Raw genomic sequence first — 18705 nt, 5'->3', positions numbered from 1 at the left:
ACAATGAAGATAATATTAGAGATATTAGGGCTCATACAGAAACTTATAGACAGTCTTTTTATCCACTGTATTTGTGAGTGGAACAGGAATGGAAGTGACTGGTAGTGGTACAGGGTACCCTCTGCCACACACCATATGGTGGCTTATGGAGTATATATGTAGATGTAGATGAATGAATTATCATGGTCAAGACATACACAAAGCCAACACCCACCACAGTAATACAAATTCATAGCCTACTAGCTCTGCAAATGTTGATGAGATTGAAAGAATGTAGAGAAAAGAAATTGTTCACATTGTTAAGTGAGATGAAAATTTTTTATTGGAGACAACAATTCAATGGTAGGAAAAGGAAGACATGGATAAGTAGTTGGAGAACACAGAAGGGGGAGAAATTTTGCACACAATTTAATCATTGCTAATACTCGGTTTCAGAATAATGGAAAGCAGTTGTAAATGTGAAAGACACCTGGAGTAAAGGAAGATTTCAGGTAGATTGTATAGTACAATGGTCAGATAGAGATACCAAAACCAGATTTCAAACTGTAAAACATGTGGAATCTGATCATACTTTATTGCTAACAGCAGTAGATCAAACCTCAAGATATTGCAGAAAGATAAAAACATTAAGGAGGTAGAAACTAGATAAATTAAAAGAACTAGAGATTGTTGAGAGTTTCACTGTAAGCGTTAGGTAACGATTCAGTGAAACAGAGGAAAGGACTACAACAAAAGATGGTGGGATAGCTTGGGGAGATAGTAATAGTGAAGCCACCAGAGTATCACCAGTAGATTTATCTTAGAAGATAGTTTACAATTGCTATAATTTGCATTTACCATTTTTCAGAGTTAGAAAAACTTGTCAGTATTGACTGCAAAACGCTCTGGAATTGCAAAGGTAACAGGGAGAGAAAACTAAGGAGAAGAAATAAAAACTTTGAGGACATTGTAGCTCCATCAGACACAACAGTCGAATGGAATGAATAGTGTGAAAGAAACTTCCTGGCAGATTAAAACTGTGTGCCGGACCGAGACTCGAACTCGAGACCTTTGCCTTTCGCGGGCAAGTGCTCTACCAACTGAGCTACCCAAGCACGACTCACGCCCCGTCCTCACAGCTTTACTTCTGCCAGTACCTCGTCTCCTACCTTCTGGAATAGTGTGAAAGTTAAAACTCTCCTGATGTCTAGATTGTTCCATGAAATTTTGTTTTTTAGATGTTTGACATAAAAACAGTGATGCACTTGGACACTCGTATTTCAAAAGTCCACTCATGCAGTACTGTACTTAGTAGTTTCCACCATCCAGCACAAGCAATGGGCGTTCTGAAGACTTAGTTCACCAGCAGTTCATCCCAGCCGTTGATAACCTGCAAGCAGAATTGGAACACCTAGAAACTATTTTCCTGGGAAATGAATATTCATCTCAGCAGACACAGAACTCCATTCACAGGGAATCATCAGAAATACATTACTGGCCATTAAAATTGCTACACCATGAAGAAAAGCAGATGATAAACAGGTATTCATTGGACAAATATATTATACTACAGCTGACATATGATTACATTTTCACGCAATTTGGGTTCATAGATCCTGAGAAATCAGCACCCAGAACAACCACCTCTGACTGTAATAACGGCCTTGATACGCCTGGGCATTGAGTCAAACAGAGCTTGGATGGCGTGTACAGGTACAGCTGCCCATGCAGCTTCAACACGATACCACAGTTCATCAAGAGTGACTGGCGTATTGTGATGAGCCAGTTGCTCGGCCACCATTGACCAGACGTTTTCAATTGTTGAGAGATCTGGAGAATGTGCTGGCCAGGGCAGCAGTCGAACATTTTCTGTATCCAGAAAGGCACGTACAGGACCTGCAACATGCGGTCGTGCATTATCCTGCTGAAATGTAGGGTTTCACAGAGATCGAATGAAGGGTGGAGCAACGGGTCATAACACATCTGAAATGTAACGTCCACTGCTCAAAGTGCCGTCAATGCGAACAAGAGGTGACGAGACGAGTAACCAAAGGCACCCCATACCATCACGCTGGGTGATACGCCAGTATGACGATGACGAATACACGCTTCCAATGTGCATTCACCGCGATGTCGCCAAACGCGGATGCGACCATCATAATGCTGTAAACAGAACCTGGATTCATCCGAAAAAATGACGTTTTGCCATTTGTGCACCCAGGTTCGTCGTTGAGTACACCATCGCAGGCGCTCCTGTCTGTCATGCTGCGTCAAGGGTAACCGCAACCATGGTCTCCGAGCTGATTGTCCATGCTGCTGCAAATGTGGTCAAACTGTTCATGCAGATGGTTGTCGTCTTGCAAATGTCCCCATCTGTTGACTCAGGGATCGAGACGTGGCTGCACGATCCGTTACAGCCATGCGGATAAGATGCCTGTCATCTTGACTGCTAGTGATACAGGGCCGTTGGGATCCAGCACGGTGTTGCGTATTACCCTCCTGAACCCACCAATTCCATATTCTGCTAAAGTCATTGGACCTCGACCAACGCGAACAGCAATGTCGCGATATGATAAACCGCAATCGCGAAAGGCTACAATCTGACATTTATCAAAGTCGGAAACGTGATGGTATGCATTTCTCCTCCTTACACGAGGCATCACAACAACGTTTCAGCAGGCAACACCGGTCAACTGCTGTTTATGTATGAGAAATCGGTTGGAAACTTTCCTCAAGTCAGCACGTTGTAGGTGTCGCCACCGGTGTCAACCTTGTGTGAATGCTCTGAATGAGCCTCAGTTATTCATATCTCCCCTTGATGGTCCTTACGTGAAATGTAAGTCGGCAGCAGTAGAATCATTCTGCAGTCAGCTTCAAATGCCAGTTGTCTATAAAATTTCTCAATAGTGTTCCTCAAAAAGAACATCACCCTTCCCCCAGGGCTCCTATTTGAGTTTCTGAAGCATGTATGTAATTCTAGCATGTTGTTTGAACATTCTAATAACAAATCTAGCACCTCGTCTCTGAATTGCTTTGATGTCTTCCTTTAATCCTACCTGGTGCTGATCCCAAACACTCTACCAGTACTCAAGAACAAGTCACCCTTGTGTCCCAAATGTGGTCTCCTTGTAGATGAATCACACTTTCCCAAAATTCTCCCAAAAACCTGAAGTGGACCATTCTCCTTCCCTACCACAAATCTCATATGATCGTTCCATTTCATATTGCTTTGCAACATTACGCCCAGATATTTAAACAATGTGATTGTGTCAAGGACTCTACTAATGCTGTATCCGCACATTATAGGTTTGGTTTTCCTACTCACCCACATTAACTTATATTTTTCTGCATTTAGAGCTAGCTGCCATGCATCACACAAACTAGAAATTTTGTTTAGTCACCTAGTGTCCTCCTGCAGTCACTCAACTTCGACACCCTCCCGTACACATCATCGTCAAGAAAAAACCGCAGACTACTGCCCAGCCTGTCTGCCAGATCATTTATGTATATAGACAATAACGGCAATCCCATCACACTTCCCTGGGGCACTTTTGATGATACCCTTGTCTCCGATGAACATTCGCTATCGAGGACAACATACTTGATTCTATTGAGACACTCACATATCTAGGAACCTAATCCATTTGCTTGTTAACAGTCAACATTGTGGCACTGTCTCAAATGCATTCTGGAACCTAAAAATATGGAATCTGCATGTTGCCCTTCACCCAAAGTTTGCAGTATATTATGTGAGAAAAGGGCAAGTTGTGTTTTTCAAAAGTGATGCTCTCTAAAATCATGTTGATTCGTGAACATAAGCTTCTCGGACCCAAGAAAATTCATTATATTTGGACTCGGTAATATATTCTAGAATTCTGCAGCAAACTGGTGTTAAGGATACTGATCTGTAATTTTGCAGATCCGTGCTTTTGACTTTCTTATATACAGGAGTCACCTGCACTTCTTTTCCCATCACTTGGGAAGTACAGTACTCTTTGTAAAATCAAATTTATCTGGACCTGCTGACTTATTTGTTTTCAGCTCTTTCAGTTGTTTCTGTATGCTAGGCTTATTACTATGCAGTCCATAAGGGGCTCCTTGCGATGGTCAAGTGATGGTATGTTTGTACGATTCCCCTGCGTTAACAATTTCTGAGACACAAGATTTAAAGCTTCATCTTTGTTTATCTTCTACTGCCACACCAGACTGGGTGGAAGCCTTAGATCTACTTAGTGATTTTACATAGGAGCAGAATTTTCTTGGGTTTTCGGACAGATTTTCTACTAAGGTATGACAGTGGTAGTTCTATGCTTTGAACATTGATCTTTTCACAGACGCACAAATCTCTACTAACCTTTGCCTGTTGTCATTTTGCAACAGCCTTTAGTTCCTCAGTATTTTCCAATTTATCTTATTAAACTATGGTGGGTCTTTTTCATTCTCAAATTCACTTACTAGGCACATACTGGTCTACAGAATGATTTACAATCTGTTTGATGTTTGCCCATAATTCCATTCTGGCACTAAATGATGGCAGTCCATTGTCAAAACGAGATACTAGCAACTTCTTATCTGCTCTTCCTAGCGGAAACACTCTCCTAGCCTTCTTTATTAATTTTATCAGCTTTCAAAACTATAGTTTCTATGATGATACCAGATCCACTAATCTCCCATCTTCAAACTGATGCTACAAATTGCCAGCATTGTTCTCGATATTACCATCTGAAGACAGTTGTTCTGATATTCATGTGACAAACTTTCACCACAGAGGGCACTGTCATAAGTGCACAGATGTTCAGCAAGAACTGGGTACATCACACCATGTGCTAATGAGGTCTTAAAATAGGGTCACTCAGTGTACACCTGAAGGTGGCCAGAGAACTGCAGCAAAATATCGTGGCTGCAGGTTTCAGACATCTGTCAGTTAGCCCCAAAAGTTTATGGAATGGATAGTCTCTTGAAAATTATTTATAAGATGAATGTCAACAAAAGTAAAACAAGGGTAGTTGAATGAAAAGCAGATAACACCGAGGCAGTGACACATTTAAAGTAGTAGATGTGTTTTGTTATTTGGTTAGTGAAATATCTGACTGTTGCCAAAGTAGGTGGAACAAAAATGCAGAGTGGTAGTACCAAGAAAATTGTTAACAATAAATACAAGGGAGTCTTTCTGAATGTGTTTGTCTGGAGTGTACGCATGTATGGACATGAAATGTGGTCAACAAACAGCTCAGACAAGAAAAGAATAGAAACTTCTGAAATTTGTTGCTGAAGATTTGATGGATACATTGAATTATTACTAAAGAGGTACTGATACAAATTGGGGAGAAACAAATTTTTGTTACATATTGACTAAAAGTACGGATTAGTTTATGGGATACATCATAAGGTATCACACAATTGTCAGTTTGGTAATGGAGGGGAGTATGGGGGGTAACAAGTATAGAAAGAGACCAAAGATTGAATACAGTAAAAAGGTTCAAGTGGATGTAGATTGCAATAGTTATGCAGAGATGAAGTGGCTTGCATAGGATAGACTAATGCTGAGAGAACTACATCAAACAATTCCCCACTCAGCTGATCTGTGCTCTGTGTGGACAGCTAACAGCGCAGAAAACTTGAGTACCTTTCAATCTGCCTCATTTTTTTCAGAAAAGAATGGTAAACGTGGAAGCTTTGGTCAAAATTCTTGGTTAACTTTATCCTTAATGTGGAGTGTGGTATTCTCTTCATTTTGTTTTTTCTCCAATATAATTATTGCAGTTGATGTTCTCCATTGATGATTTTATTATACCATTACTAATGTTATTTCAGTCCTCATCTTGGATTTCCTGGCATTTTCGACTACCCTACATCTGTGCTGCCAGTGATCGTAAGCTGTGTTTCTGGAAAGTCTCCACAAAATGAAATTTCCAGAAACGTTTTAAACATGTCTATGGAACCAGAGACTTATTTTGAAATCACTTTAAGAAGACATCTCTGAAAACACAATGAAAAAGGATGCTAGGTTTTTCTTACATTGTCGTGCTAGTGAATTTGTGATTGGAGTTAAATGTGATGTGCTTGTTGTAGTGTAAAATAAAATAGTCAAATTTCATGATAACATGTATTTAAGATGCTAAGAAAACATTCAAGATAACAGTTCAACAGATGGAATCACAATGTATATTGAGTATATATACTTGTAGCTTGGATCACTATTCTCTTCACAACGATGTTACATCCATCTTCTGACATCCACAGTGACAACAAGAATGCACTACGAAACATACAATATCTTTAAAAAGAAAACCACCCTGGTGCACCCGGACGATCCTTTGAACGCTCTATGTATTTTTTATATCCTTCTTTTGCCTCTTCCAGAGATTTCTTGTCTTTTTCTTCACGGTCCATTTTGGGAAAAATATCTGGAAACTTAAAGGCATGTTCTCTCGGCTGCAAAGAAAAATAAATATGCATTGCTGAATTTGTCTGACATGAATCCAAAATACCATAAGTGTTCAGGTTTACTTACCAAAGTCACATAAGCAACTTTGTAGTCATCATCTTTGGTAATGTATCCCTTCAGCTTATCCTGGTGGGTTTTACCTGAAAAAGAATGCCCGAATCAACTTTTTGTATCTGGAACATGAGTATGTTTCACCGGGAACTGAAATCAGTCATGGTTTGAAATTAGTCGTGGTTTACACTCCATTGACACTGACTAGTCAAATGGTGCTCCAGCTTTGTGGAACAATTGTAATGGAAAGAAACAGAATATCAATAAAAAATGATTGAAGAAAACAATCTAAACCTAAATCACATCAGTGAGAATGAGCATTTGACACTTGCTCATTCAGAGTATGAGTTCAAAGTATTTAGCATTGTGCCATTTCACTTGTTATCAATTATATAAAGTGGGCTTCCACTCAGTAGTGTCCATTTCAGAATTATTACACACAAAGAACACACACATATAATATGGCGGCAAAAAGATGATGGTGTAGAATCGGCCAGGGCATAATCCTATTATTGGACGTAGGTTGGCAATGCATCAGCTTTACATAGCCGAAGGGATTGTTCTAAGTAGTAGTAATAAAAAAAGGAAACAATGCCATAAATGGAAGTTCCAGTACTGTTTCAAGGTTGCAGCTATAATGGAGCCCCAGAGCTCAGCAGTTGCTGCAAACTGCCGCCTGCTTTTACTCATCTGAAATATCGTATGTGGGTAGAACAGTGGGAGTTACCTACTTTAAAAACTGTGCCAGAAACCTTACCTGAAATAAACTTTCTGGATGTTTCAAACTATTCTGATAATTAACTGCTGAGGTCTACAAGATATAAATCTTTACCTAGATTTTTCTGTTAGTACCAGCAGTCCAGTATTCTGTGCAAGTGAACAAGTTTCTGGAAGCTGACTCACACTACTGTTGCAAATAAACATTGAAACACCTGTGGACTATTAATATTTCATATTTTTACATTAGGTCACACAGTGCAACTCCAGTTTGACAGAACAGAGCCCGCCCTCCCTCTCCCACCACCACCAATGAACTATGTATTTTTAAGCTTCTTATCTTCCTGATGCCGTTGACACACGGGTGAAAAAAACATATCTTGTGGATAACAGGTCATTAACCCGAGATTACTAAACCCTCATAAAATTTATGATTGCACTTGGTACCAATTTGCAGTTCTTGCCAACCCGGTATCGTCAGTATAGGGTGTAAAATGGGACATTTTCAGGGTTATACACAGACCAAAAAAAAAAAACCCACAGACCTTTTCCAGATTTCCAGTTAAAAATAAACTTTTTCCCCAGCTGAAATACACTTTTTCTGTGTTAAGTGACAGTATACATTCTCTCGGAGCTGTAAAACATCAATTCTTTGATTGGTAAACATTTCAATACTTGCAATGCGCTTTTGTCAGCCAATCATAGTTCATGTCAATCAGCTAATGACAGCCGATATTAAGAGCATTTGACACATGCTGTAGTCAGCCAATAGCAACATCAGTGTTAGTAGGAAATAGGGAAGTTCTTGGTTTAAATTAATATACATATAGTATAGTTACATGAAAAGCTAAGCTTTCACATATAACATTGGTCTCTTTTTGTGTGTGTTGTTCTTTAAGATATATCAAATGGCTACTGGTCTTCTGGGCCCAAAATTTTTCTATGTGACTGATTCTCAAAGTGCTAAATTTTGAACGAGAATCAAATGCTCTGATTTAATAATTTCATCACACATTCTCACATGTAACATAATTCATCTTGTGTAAAAGGAAATTTACTATGAAAGTAACACTTCATACAACCACTCACAGTATTTTCCCGTGACCTGTTAAAACAGGTTCGTTTGAGCAGTTATCAGAGAGCACCACGAAACAGGTGTTGCTGTGCTTGCAGCTATGATTACGTATTTCCGCTCATTATGAGTTTTGCCACATTTCTGTTTGGAATTTTGTGCGTACTGGTGCATCATGTGACCATCTGCATCACCGTGGCATCTTGTTAGGAGGGGACATATGAAGTTATTGTACTTAGGACAACTGTTTATAATATTCTATCCACACAAGGAATGCAGTCCTTGGCATAATATTTAATTCAAAAGTAGACTCTACAGCTCAAAGTACACTAATAATATTTTGCAGTGTTGTGACTTTAATGTAGATTTTTTTTATTCGAACTCTGCAATGCTGTTATGTGGCATTTCCAAATAGGTTTACATCCACACAGCACTGCAAAAAGCTAGTAAGCAGGAATACAGATTTCTTGTTCGCATACGCCAAGAAACTGTAGAAGTGGCAGTTTTTATTCAACTCCAGGACTAAATATATAGCCTTGTGGGGAGTTACAAGGATAAAACACAGTGTACTGCCAGTCTATAACTTACAGAAGAATGGTGTCCTGTAAATTTAAGGTGTAAACAACAGAATTTAAGAAATAACATCAAGCCTAAAGGAGGTACCAGACAAGTGATGAAAAATGTCTTGAGATCAAAAAACATTGTATTTAATGGAAAGCAGATTTGTAAAAAAATATATTTGAAACATAACATTTTATTCAATACTACTGACCAAATTGGCCTGCTTGGTCATCTTCAAGTGAACATTTATGTATATTCGGGCATACAAAATATTAAGAGATCTTACATTATAACATAAAAGAAACAGGACATCAGAGAATATCCAAATGCATCAGAATATCGTGAACCATACTGAAATGCACAATTCAGCTTAAAGTGTACATTCATATGTCCAGATCCACACTGAAGTAGGTTCCTACTTGGTATTAAGCTTTTCTATGTGATTTTTGGGATGCCAATTTTCTTGGAGTACCAGTACTGTAGTATCTAATGTTTGGTTCTTTATTATGGCATAATGCCACGCGTGCCAGAAGATGAGCATTTGCATTTGAAATTCAACAATTAGTTGAACCTAGCCAAAAATGTGGAACGAAACACTTTCTTTCGAACTGACTGCCTCAGAGGAAAAGATCAATAAAAGCCAAATTCCTTTAATGAGCCAACAAAAATTACATTTATTGTTATGTAAGACAATTAATGCTTGTTTGCCAATTATGTTAAAATAAAATAAGAAAACTGAAGCTAACAATATATTTTAGTCTTCTGTAATTAGCCACAGAAATCTGTTCTGCTTTCATTTGACGTGAGAGCTGTAAACAAAGAGAAAACAGAAAACAGCACAAAATGTCAACACAGGTAATTTGGAAACTACTACTCCCCCTCTCCTTACAACAACTAAGACTGCTCTGCGTGTGTGCGAATCTGGCAGCTTGGGCGCAGCAGAAAAATTTCTCTGGCTAGCATCTGGCTACTTGTTGCTACTGCTTTATACAACTAACATACACGCTTCAAGTAGCCAGAAGCGGGAGAAAGTGCCGCTCATATGTTGACTTCAGCTCTGCTCATGCACGAGTCCACTGGCAACTGCTCAAACGAACAAGTAAACAACTGTGATATCAAGCTCAATGAAAGTAGTTTGTAGTTGTGAAGTATTGCATAGTCATCGTCTTATGGTCTTGAGATGTTTTGCTGCCAGCAGATGCTTCTCTGTACACTGTTTTGATGTAAATGGCACACTTACTTCGCGTTTAAATTTTTATTTTATTGCTATTCACTCATCTATTTTATTGCAGTATTATTCTACACTATTAAAGTAAAATTCTTTGTTAGTGTATCAGTCCTTACCAGTCAAAATTACAAATACTTAACTGAACACCAAAATGATGAAAAAATTTAAGAATTGTAAAAGTTCCCGTGTTTCTCCTAGTTTCCTCACAGATGAAAAAATTTATTGATTTTTCCAGACTTCCTGGGACGTACACACCCCGATTTTGTACTAATTTTGTATGGGACGTACCATTGGAGATCTTATAACTGCAATTAACTAGTACATAAACTGTAAAATATGAAGTGGTTAAATTTACGATAATTAAGTAGCGATGTCATATCCCCCACTTTTAGTGTTCAGGCTGCAATAGTCTGTAGAACTTTTCCAAACAGACAAGTGTAGCCACATATAGCATCATGCCAAACCAGATAGCATGAAAAATAAAGTGCATGGGTTGTACCTGTCATCTCAAAATTAGAGTGAGCTTTTTTTCCTAGGACCAAATGAACATTTTGTTGTCCTACACAAACTTTTCTTGCCATAAGCGTCCTTTATACATTGGCAGGTTCTGTCCAAGAAAATTTTTCCACAAAAGCAATTTATTTGACACTCTAGTCTACCCACCATTTTTTCTCCCTTGTAAACTTTCACCCGTGTCAGCTTTCATCTACATCTACATTGATACTCCGCAAGCCACCCAACAGTGTGTGGCGGAGGGCACTTTACGTGCCACTGTCATTACCTCCCTTTCCTGTTCCAGTCGCGTATGGTTCGCGGGAAGAACGACTGTCTGAAAGCCTCCGTGCGCGCTCTAATCTCTCTAATTTTACATTCGTGATCTCCTCGGGAGGTATAAGTAGGGGGAAGCAATATATTCGATACCTCATCCAGAAACGCACCCTCTCGAAACCTGGCGAGCAAGCTACACCGCGATGCAGAGCGCCTCTCTTGCAGAGTCTGCCACTTGAGTTTATTAAACATCTCCGTAACGCTATCACGGTTACCAAATAACCCAGTGACGAAACGCGCCGCTCTTCTTTGGATCTTCTCTATCTCCTCCGTCAACCCGACCTGGTACGGATCCCACACTGATGAGCAATACTCAAGTATAGGTCGAACGAGTGTTTTGTAAGCCACCTCCTTTGTTGATGGACTACATTTTCTAAGCACTCTCCCAATGAATCTCAACCTGGTACCCGCCTTACCAACAATTAATTTTATATGATCATTCCACTTCAAATCGTTCCGTACGCATACTCCCAGATATTTTACAGAAGTAACTGCTACCAGTGTTTGTTCCGCTATCATATAATCATACAATAAAGGATCCTTCTTTCTATGTATTCGCAATACATTACATTTGTCTATGTTAAGGGTCAGTTGCCACTCCCTGCACCAAGTGCCTATCCGCTGCAGATCTTCCTGTATTTCGCTACAATTTTCTAATGCAGCAACTTCTCTGTATACTACAGCATCATCCGCGAAAAGCCGCATGGAACTTCCGACACTATCTACTAAGTCATTTATATATATTGTGAAAAGCAATGGTCCCATAACACTCCCCTGTGGCACGCCAGAGGTTACTTTAACGTCTGTAGACGTCTCTCCATTGATAACAACATGCTGTGTTCTGTTTGCTAAAAACTCTTCAATCCAGCCACACAGCTGGTCTGATATTCCGTAGGCTCTTACTTTGTTTATCAGGCGACAGTGCGGAACTGTATCGAACGCCTTCCGGAAGTCAAGAAAAATAGCATCTACCTGGGAGCCTGTATCTAATATTTTCTGGGTCTCATGAACAAATAAGGCGAGTTGGGTCTCACATGATCGCTGTTTCCGGAATCCATGTTGATTCCTACATAGTAGATTCTGGGTTTCCAGAAATGACATGATACGCGAGCAAAAAACATGTTCTAAAATTCTACAAGAGATCGACGTAAGAGATATAGGTCTATAGTTTTGCGCATCTGCTCGACGACCCTTCTTGAAGACTGGGACTATCTGTGCTCTTTTCCAATCATTTGGAACCCTCCGTTCCTCTAGAGACTTGCGGTACACGGCTGTTAGAAGGGGGGCAAGTTCTTTCGCGTACTCTGTGTAGAATCGAATTGGTATCCCGTCAGGTCCAGTGGACTTTCCTCTATTGAGTGATTCCAGTTGCTTTTCTATTCCTTGGACACTTATTTCGATGTCAGCCATTTTTTCGTTTGTGCGAGGATTTAGAGAAGGAACTGCAGTGCGGTCTTCCTCTGTGAAACAGCTTTGGAAAAAGGTGTTTAGTATTTCAGCTTTACGCGTGTCATCCTCTGTTTCAATGCCATCATCATCCCGTAGTGTCTGGATATGCTGTTTCGAGCCACTTACTGATTTAACGTAAGACCAGAACTTCCTAGGATTTTCTGTCAAGTCGATACATAGAATTTTACTTTCGAATTCAATGAACGCTTCACGCATAGCCCTCCTTACGCTAACTTTGACATCGTTTAGCTTCTGTTTGTCTGAGAGGTTTTGGCTGCGTTTAAACTTGGAGTGGAGCTCTCTTTGCTTTCGCAGTAGTTTCCTAACTTTGTTGTTGTACCACGGTGGGTTTTTCCCGTCCCTCACAGTTTTACTCGGCACGTACCTGTCTAAAACGCATTTTACGATTGCCTTGAACTTTTTCCATAAACACTCAACATTGTCAGTGTCGGAACAGAAATTTTCGTTTTGATCTGTTAGGTAGTCTGAAATCTGCCTTCCATTACTCTTGCTAAACAGATAAACCTTCCTCCCTTTTTTTATATTCCTATTAACTTCCATATTCATGGATGCTGCAACGGCCTTATGATCACTGATTCCCTGTTCTGTACATACAGATTCGAAAAGTTCGGGTCTGTTTGTTATCAGTAGGTCCAATATGTTATCTCCACGAGTCGGTTCTCTGTTTAATTGCTCGAGGTAATTTTCGGATAGTGCACTCAGTATAATGTCACTCGATGCTCTGTCCCTACCACCCGTCCTAAACATCTGAGTGTCCCAGTCTATATCTGGTAAATTGAAATCTCCACCTAAGACTATAACATGCTGAGAAAATTTATGTGAAATGTATTCCAAATTTTCTCTCAGTTGTTCTGCCACTAATGCTGCTGAGTCGGGAGGTCGGTAAAAGGAGCCAATTATTAACCTAGTTCGGTTGTTTAGTGTAACCTCCACCCATAATAATTCACAGGAACTAGCCACTTCTACTTCACTACAGGATTAATTGCAATATACACTGTATACAAATCTTGCCCTTTCACACTCCAAGCAGCCACTACTGACTGTCATGAATATTAATCATAGGGGTGGTGCCACTAGTTGGCAGCTTGTTTTGTTTGAACTTTAAACCAGCCCTGTGCATTGCACACTGAATTTGTGCTACTTCCTTTCTTTCCACACACTTTCATCATCTAATTTTATTCTGTGTTCATATTACATTTAATCACCATTCATACTACAGTGGTGACTAAGTTCTCCAGCACAGGTCCTATATACTGGCTGGTTGATGAGGTCGAAGGAGAAATAATAAGTACAAGTTAACTTATTGTCAGCAGTTTCACCATTCCATGCTGCAGTTGGTAATTTTTTGTGTGGCAAATGGTGGGAAATGGACATGATAAATGAGTTGGACGAACAGACAAGATAGTGGAAGCAATGTGAAAATAGTGTTCAATACAAGCCATAATGATGTGATGTGTACAAAATACGTGGTGGCATAATGGAATGCGTTGTGCAGCGTATTATATACAACAGACTTTTCTGCAAAATTTAAACGGTACTCTTAGGTTGGTGTGTAACAACAGCCTCAGAAATCAGGATATTTCGAAAAAATATTACAAACTTTTCTAAATGATCATCGGACTACGCTACAGAACAATCCACTACCACAGCCAGTTTTCATCCAGTCACAACCAAGTTATAATATGGAAATGTGAAACAATACCCTAAGAAATCATATCATATTACAAGAAATATGCATACGAAAACCAGTGACCATGGTAACCAGATCAATATACAACAATTTTGCACCATCCAAAAGTGTCAGTTCGTGCCTTTGGCCCAAATAAGTCACTAGATTCAGCTATTCTAACTGCCTAAATGTATACTATCATCCGATCGAATACTACCAACGGAAACAAATTTCCAACAACAACACTTAGTGGTTAAACCACCATCATAAGTGCACTTCATTCAAAAAATAAACCAATGGAAAAAATCCTGTCCCGTATAATTCATAATAAACCTTACAATGAAACATATTGGGAATAAATTATTTTACGTCAGCAACACTATATTTTATTAAAGACTCTCATCTGATAAACACACTGTGAATTTTGACTTCAATTGTAACTAGAACTAAACTTTGTAAATCGCTCAACACTGCTAAATATGCTGAGAACTAAAGATATTTACTAAACAAAAACCGCTTGCTAACAGGTAATACAAGAAAAGTGTTACTACTCCCCGATTTCATAACGTGGTACTAGTGGATAGTCTGAAAGAACGAAACGGTAAATCTGACACACAGAGGGACAGGAACTTGTAAAACTGTTGGGAATCACTCCACAAACATGTTCTTGTTCACTGAAACTTGTTTTACCCATTGCGATTCGCGTCCTCACATTGACAACAGGTACGTTGTATATTTTTTCCAGATAGTTCTTGATATCGATTCTCGTCATCTCGGTGGATACAATGAATTCTACAACATTGGGAGGTTGAGGAACTGAAGGCCTAACAAGTTTCAGCCAGAAATTTGGCAGAAATATCCTCAGCTGAGGGTTACCGCGCTGGTACAGTGGATACCTGAAAAATAAATCAACGCTTGTCGTGAAGCAACAGAATTATTAAATGAGAGTGGGTTTTACGGCGAAAAAGAAACAAACCAACCATCTGGTTGACATTTCTTCTGTGTTCTACTCCCACCACAACAAATTCACCCACTAATGCCTTGCCTTTCAACTTTACATTGTAAACAACTCGTTCAATACTTCAAAGATCATCACCAACAGCTATAATTTATCGAGAAGGTTAGATTCTCCAACAGCTTTGAAATACATTAATTTATGGTGCAAGATAATACATTTGGCGCCAATAAGAGACCTCACTGGCGCCAATCAGAGACATACGCCACGATGAGCCACGGACGCTGTATTAAGATCGATTCTTGCTGGTCGTCGGGGGAGCCGAATGGAAGGCAACGTCACCTTCAATGTTCAAACTTGTCAGAATGTCAACACAACGTCACTTCCATTAGCACAGTATCGAATGGTCAAAGTGAGGTATTGCCTGTCGGCTTTCGCCTTGGGATCTTCGACCAACGTTTGTGTAGCGATTTTTCTGACGTTTCGGCTGTACTAAATTCTGGTATTGTCAAAGATTCACCCACATTTCGTGGTGGCAATTCATGGAATTACAAGAGAGTTTATTAGTAGCCAAAGCAAAATCCATGGCAGATGTTGTTGACAAAAGAAAAACTGCGACAGTTTCAAGGACGAAATAACACAGCACAAAAAAAGTATGTCTAGTTTACAAGACGGATATCAAGAAACACAAAGAAGAGAAGTTCACTGAACGTAGCAACATCGTGGCATGCAAGTTCGACTTTGTCGGAGAATTGGATGAAACTTAAGTTCAAAAGACGCAAGCAAATACAATACAGGGTATAGGAAACTGTGAAGGAAAAGTAAATGTAGTGCACGAAGATTACTTTCAAGCTTGTATTATGGATTGTGATAGTGTTGTTAACAGTTAGAGTGTACTACATGGAACACAAAACGACTTTGTGAATGACCATTGAATATATCAGCAGCAGTTAAGTAAAAGATCATATGTGAAAGCGCTCTCAAAAAATTCGCCTCAGATAAACCGTTCACCTGAGGCATTATGGACATGTTACCAAAAAAATACAAAATAAATAGTGCCGAACAAGACATTGCACACAACAAAGATTGGAAGAAAATCGGAGAGCTCTGAACAGCAAGTACATGGAAAACTCAACTGTATGCGCACAGCCAAGGACGAAGTTCAGAATTTTAATTGCTTAATAAAGCCAGGAGCGAAATTCAGAGTTGCTAGGTCAGTGAGACAGGAAAAAATTTCCGCTCTGAGCAAAAAGGGACTTTTCCTGCTTCCTGGCGGTAACAAACGACGTCGCGAGGAATGAAAAAAGAAAAAGACCTCTTAATCTCGTTAAAAAGGAAATTGTATGAGTTGCAAGGAACAAACGTTGCTGTTTTTTCGTTACCATATCGTCATGACTTGAGAGAGTGGTCCTGTGTCGACAAAGAAATTGAAAGTGCAAATACAGGGATGTAAAATATTTGCAGGCAGTTTGAAAATGTAATATTTGTGAACATTAACAATTCGGGGAAAAGATTCCACACAACACATGGTTGGAAAAAACGTTATAGTAACATGATTTTGAGTAGTAGTAAATAAAATCTCAAATGTGCAGTGTGATGATATAAGAGTCACACCTGTAATGGACAAGACGTGCTTGTTTTCATCTAAATAAACTTGAAAAAGACGATATAGTAACAAGAATTTTAGATGTAGTAAATAAAATCTCAAATGTGCAGTTTGATGATATAGGAGTCACATCTCTCGTGGACAATAAGTGCAGGTCACCTGGAGATTCAAATATGAAATCTGCTGTCAGCGCAGCTACACCCCTCCAAGACAAATATGAGATTTTGTTAACGGAAGTAAACATCCCAAATGCAAGTGGCTCACAGAGAAGCACAGTATTAGTGGAAGAGCAAACACCAGAAATAAGTGAAACAGCAGTAGCAGCAACAACAGCAGCTACAACAAGAATAGCAGTAACAGAGCCAGCAACAACTGGAGCAACAGTGCGGCTTAAGAAGCAGCTAAAGGCAAAATACATCTGTGTCACTCAATGATAATTTTTTATGGTTTCAAGCCAGGAAGAAAATAAAAATGTGAAAAATCAATCTGCTAACTCACAGATAAGTTACAGTAACATCTTTTTTAAACATTTAGCCTTTTGAAAGTAAAGCTCATCTAGCGTTTTGAAAGTAAAGCTGAAATACTGGAGGAATCAGTGCCACAAGATAAGTATTCTTTTCTATGTTTATCTGTATAGTGGCTTATACCAGGACAAATAGGATACTGTGTATCAGAAGACTTTAAACATGGAAACAGTTTTCGCAGATCTCAGGTTCGTGATGGTATTTTTATCTATGTTTCGAATGAAATTGAGTTTGGAACACTAGATATTAGTCGGGCATGAGTAGAGAAACACTTTGAAATTCCTGCAATCATATGTGATATAATGAAGTTTATTTTACTATGTAACTACCATTCCCATGACTCAGATGAAATAAGTTTCTTAGATAAGATGGTGTACTCTACCGCATAACAAAATGGAACCAATATGTAAGTATAATTGGGGGAGACTTTAATTCAAGCTTTGATGTAACATGTAACAAACCTGGTGCCAAAAAGTTACTGAATATGCTAAGGATGCACGACTTCCATCATGTTAATTTAGAACTGACAAGACTAAAAGAGAGCTTAAATGATGCTTGTACCATCTGTACTTGTGATGCGTACTCCACCAGTGTAAAGGAATTTGATTTCTAAGACTGTTCCATGATAACAGTAGGATAAAGACATTTTGCAAAACGGGATGGGAACAAGGCTGTACAAAAGTTATCAAAATCCAATACCGATTTCAATTCCCAAACAGTTTATGAAACAGTCCACAACTACTTAAGAGGTACGTTAAAAGCTCATCTTGTTCCAAATAAATATTATAAAATAAGAAAGGTATTATATAAAAAGTAAAGTTTAAGATATATGGAAATAATGGGATTAATTTTCTGGAGTTTCGGACAAGTGCGGTAAGCTGAGCTATGGCTGTAAACAGGTAAAGAATGTTTTCATATTAGTTCCACCTAAACGAAATAGTCTTTCTCTTGAAGATTTATGCTTACCAAGTAATATTACTACGTCCGATCGTCATATCCACCTACAAAATCTTGACCATGTCCATAATGTTATAATCGGATCTCAGTTGGAACTCCAAAGTACACAGGTGGGCTTCTTTGATTTTTATATACTACAGTACTACTTGTGATAATGACTCACACAACTTCACTGGTAAAATAATGCTATATTCTTCTTTTGCACATAAAAAAACGGACTTTTTACTTATTCTCATGGCCAAAATACCGCCGATTACGCTCTAAAGTAACTTGCATCTACCTTCGTTCATTAACAAAGAGCAGGTCCTTCTTACTATGGAACAGGAAAACATCTTATGCTTTTTTAACATTTGAAAATCAAAAATGTATGGCAGTAGGCTCAGGTTCTTCGCAGGCCTACCACTTCACCTTTTCTCTTTGCCCTTGAAGAAAACGAAAACATAAAAGCAAGAAATGCAGAAGGTACATCACAAATGCCCCCTACTGTATACTGCCGGAAATAAGTCTCTTTATTTAGGGAGACAGTATACAGTAGCCTTATGTACATTGGGGCTCATAGTTTGGTCAGTTCATGCAAGTCAATGGAGTTTTAACACCTTAATGGAAAATTCATACCCATAAATACATTCACGCCCATGTC

The 18705-nt window shown here is 39.0% G+C and overlaps 2 protein-coding genes across 2 annotated transcripts in view; one reads left to right on the top strand and one right to left on the bottom strand.

Annotated features, from left to right (window-relative positions):
• Positions 1-6095, top strand: part of LOC124607248 (nucleoporin Nup37) — a 67662-nt gene extending 61567 nt beyond the window's left edge. The window contains exon 6 of the mRNA XM_047139524.1: positions 5794-6095. Within this exon, the coding sequence (XP_046995480.1) occupies positions 5794-5886 (93 nt within the window). The 3' untranslated portion in view covers positions 5887-6095. The remainder of the gene's footprint in view (positions 1-5793) is intronic.
• LOC124607249 (probable 39S ribosomal protein L23, mitochondrial) lies at positions 6072-15162 on the bottom strand. Its single transcript, XM_047139525.1, has 4 exons — positions 15004-15162; positions 14714-14919; positions 6494-6567; positions 6072-6414 (listed from the first exon to the last, which is right to left on the bottom strand). Exons 1-4 carry the CDS (start codon positions 15015-15017, stop codon positions 6259-6261), a joined length of 450 nt encoding a protein of 149 aa, XP_046995481.1. The 5' UTR covers positions 15018-15162; the 3' UTR covers positions 6072-6258.
• Positions 15163-18705: the final 3543 nt, after the last annotated feature.

Source organism: Schistocerca americana, chromosome 3 (genome assembly GCF_021461395.2).
Source record: "Schistocerca americana isolate TAMUIC-IGC-003095 chromosome 3, iqSchAmer2.1, whole genome shotgun sequence".
Classification (NCBI taxonomy): domain Eukaryota; kingdom Metazoa; phylum Arthropoda; class Insecta; order Orthoptera; family Acrididae; genus Schistocerca; species Schistocerca americana.
The sequence above is the reverse complement of the archived record's forward strand: the minus strand, read 5'-3'. Positions and strand labels throughout refer to the sequence as shown.

What these genes read in the sequence shown, in the direction of transcription:
- LOC124607249 (XM_047139525.1), bottom strand. An exon ending in GAGGACGCGAATCGCAATGG is followed by an intron (nt 6,568 to 14,713) that starts GTAAAACAAGTT and finishes ATTCTTTTTCAG; the next exon opens with GTAAAACCCACCAGGATAAG. An exon ending in AAGTTGCTTATGTGACTTTG is followed by an intron (nt 6,415 to 6,493) that starts GTAAGTAAACCT and finishes TTTTCTTTGCAG; the next exon opens with CCGAGAGAACATGCCTTTAA.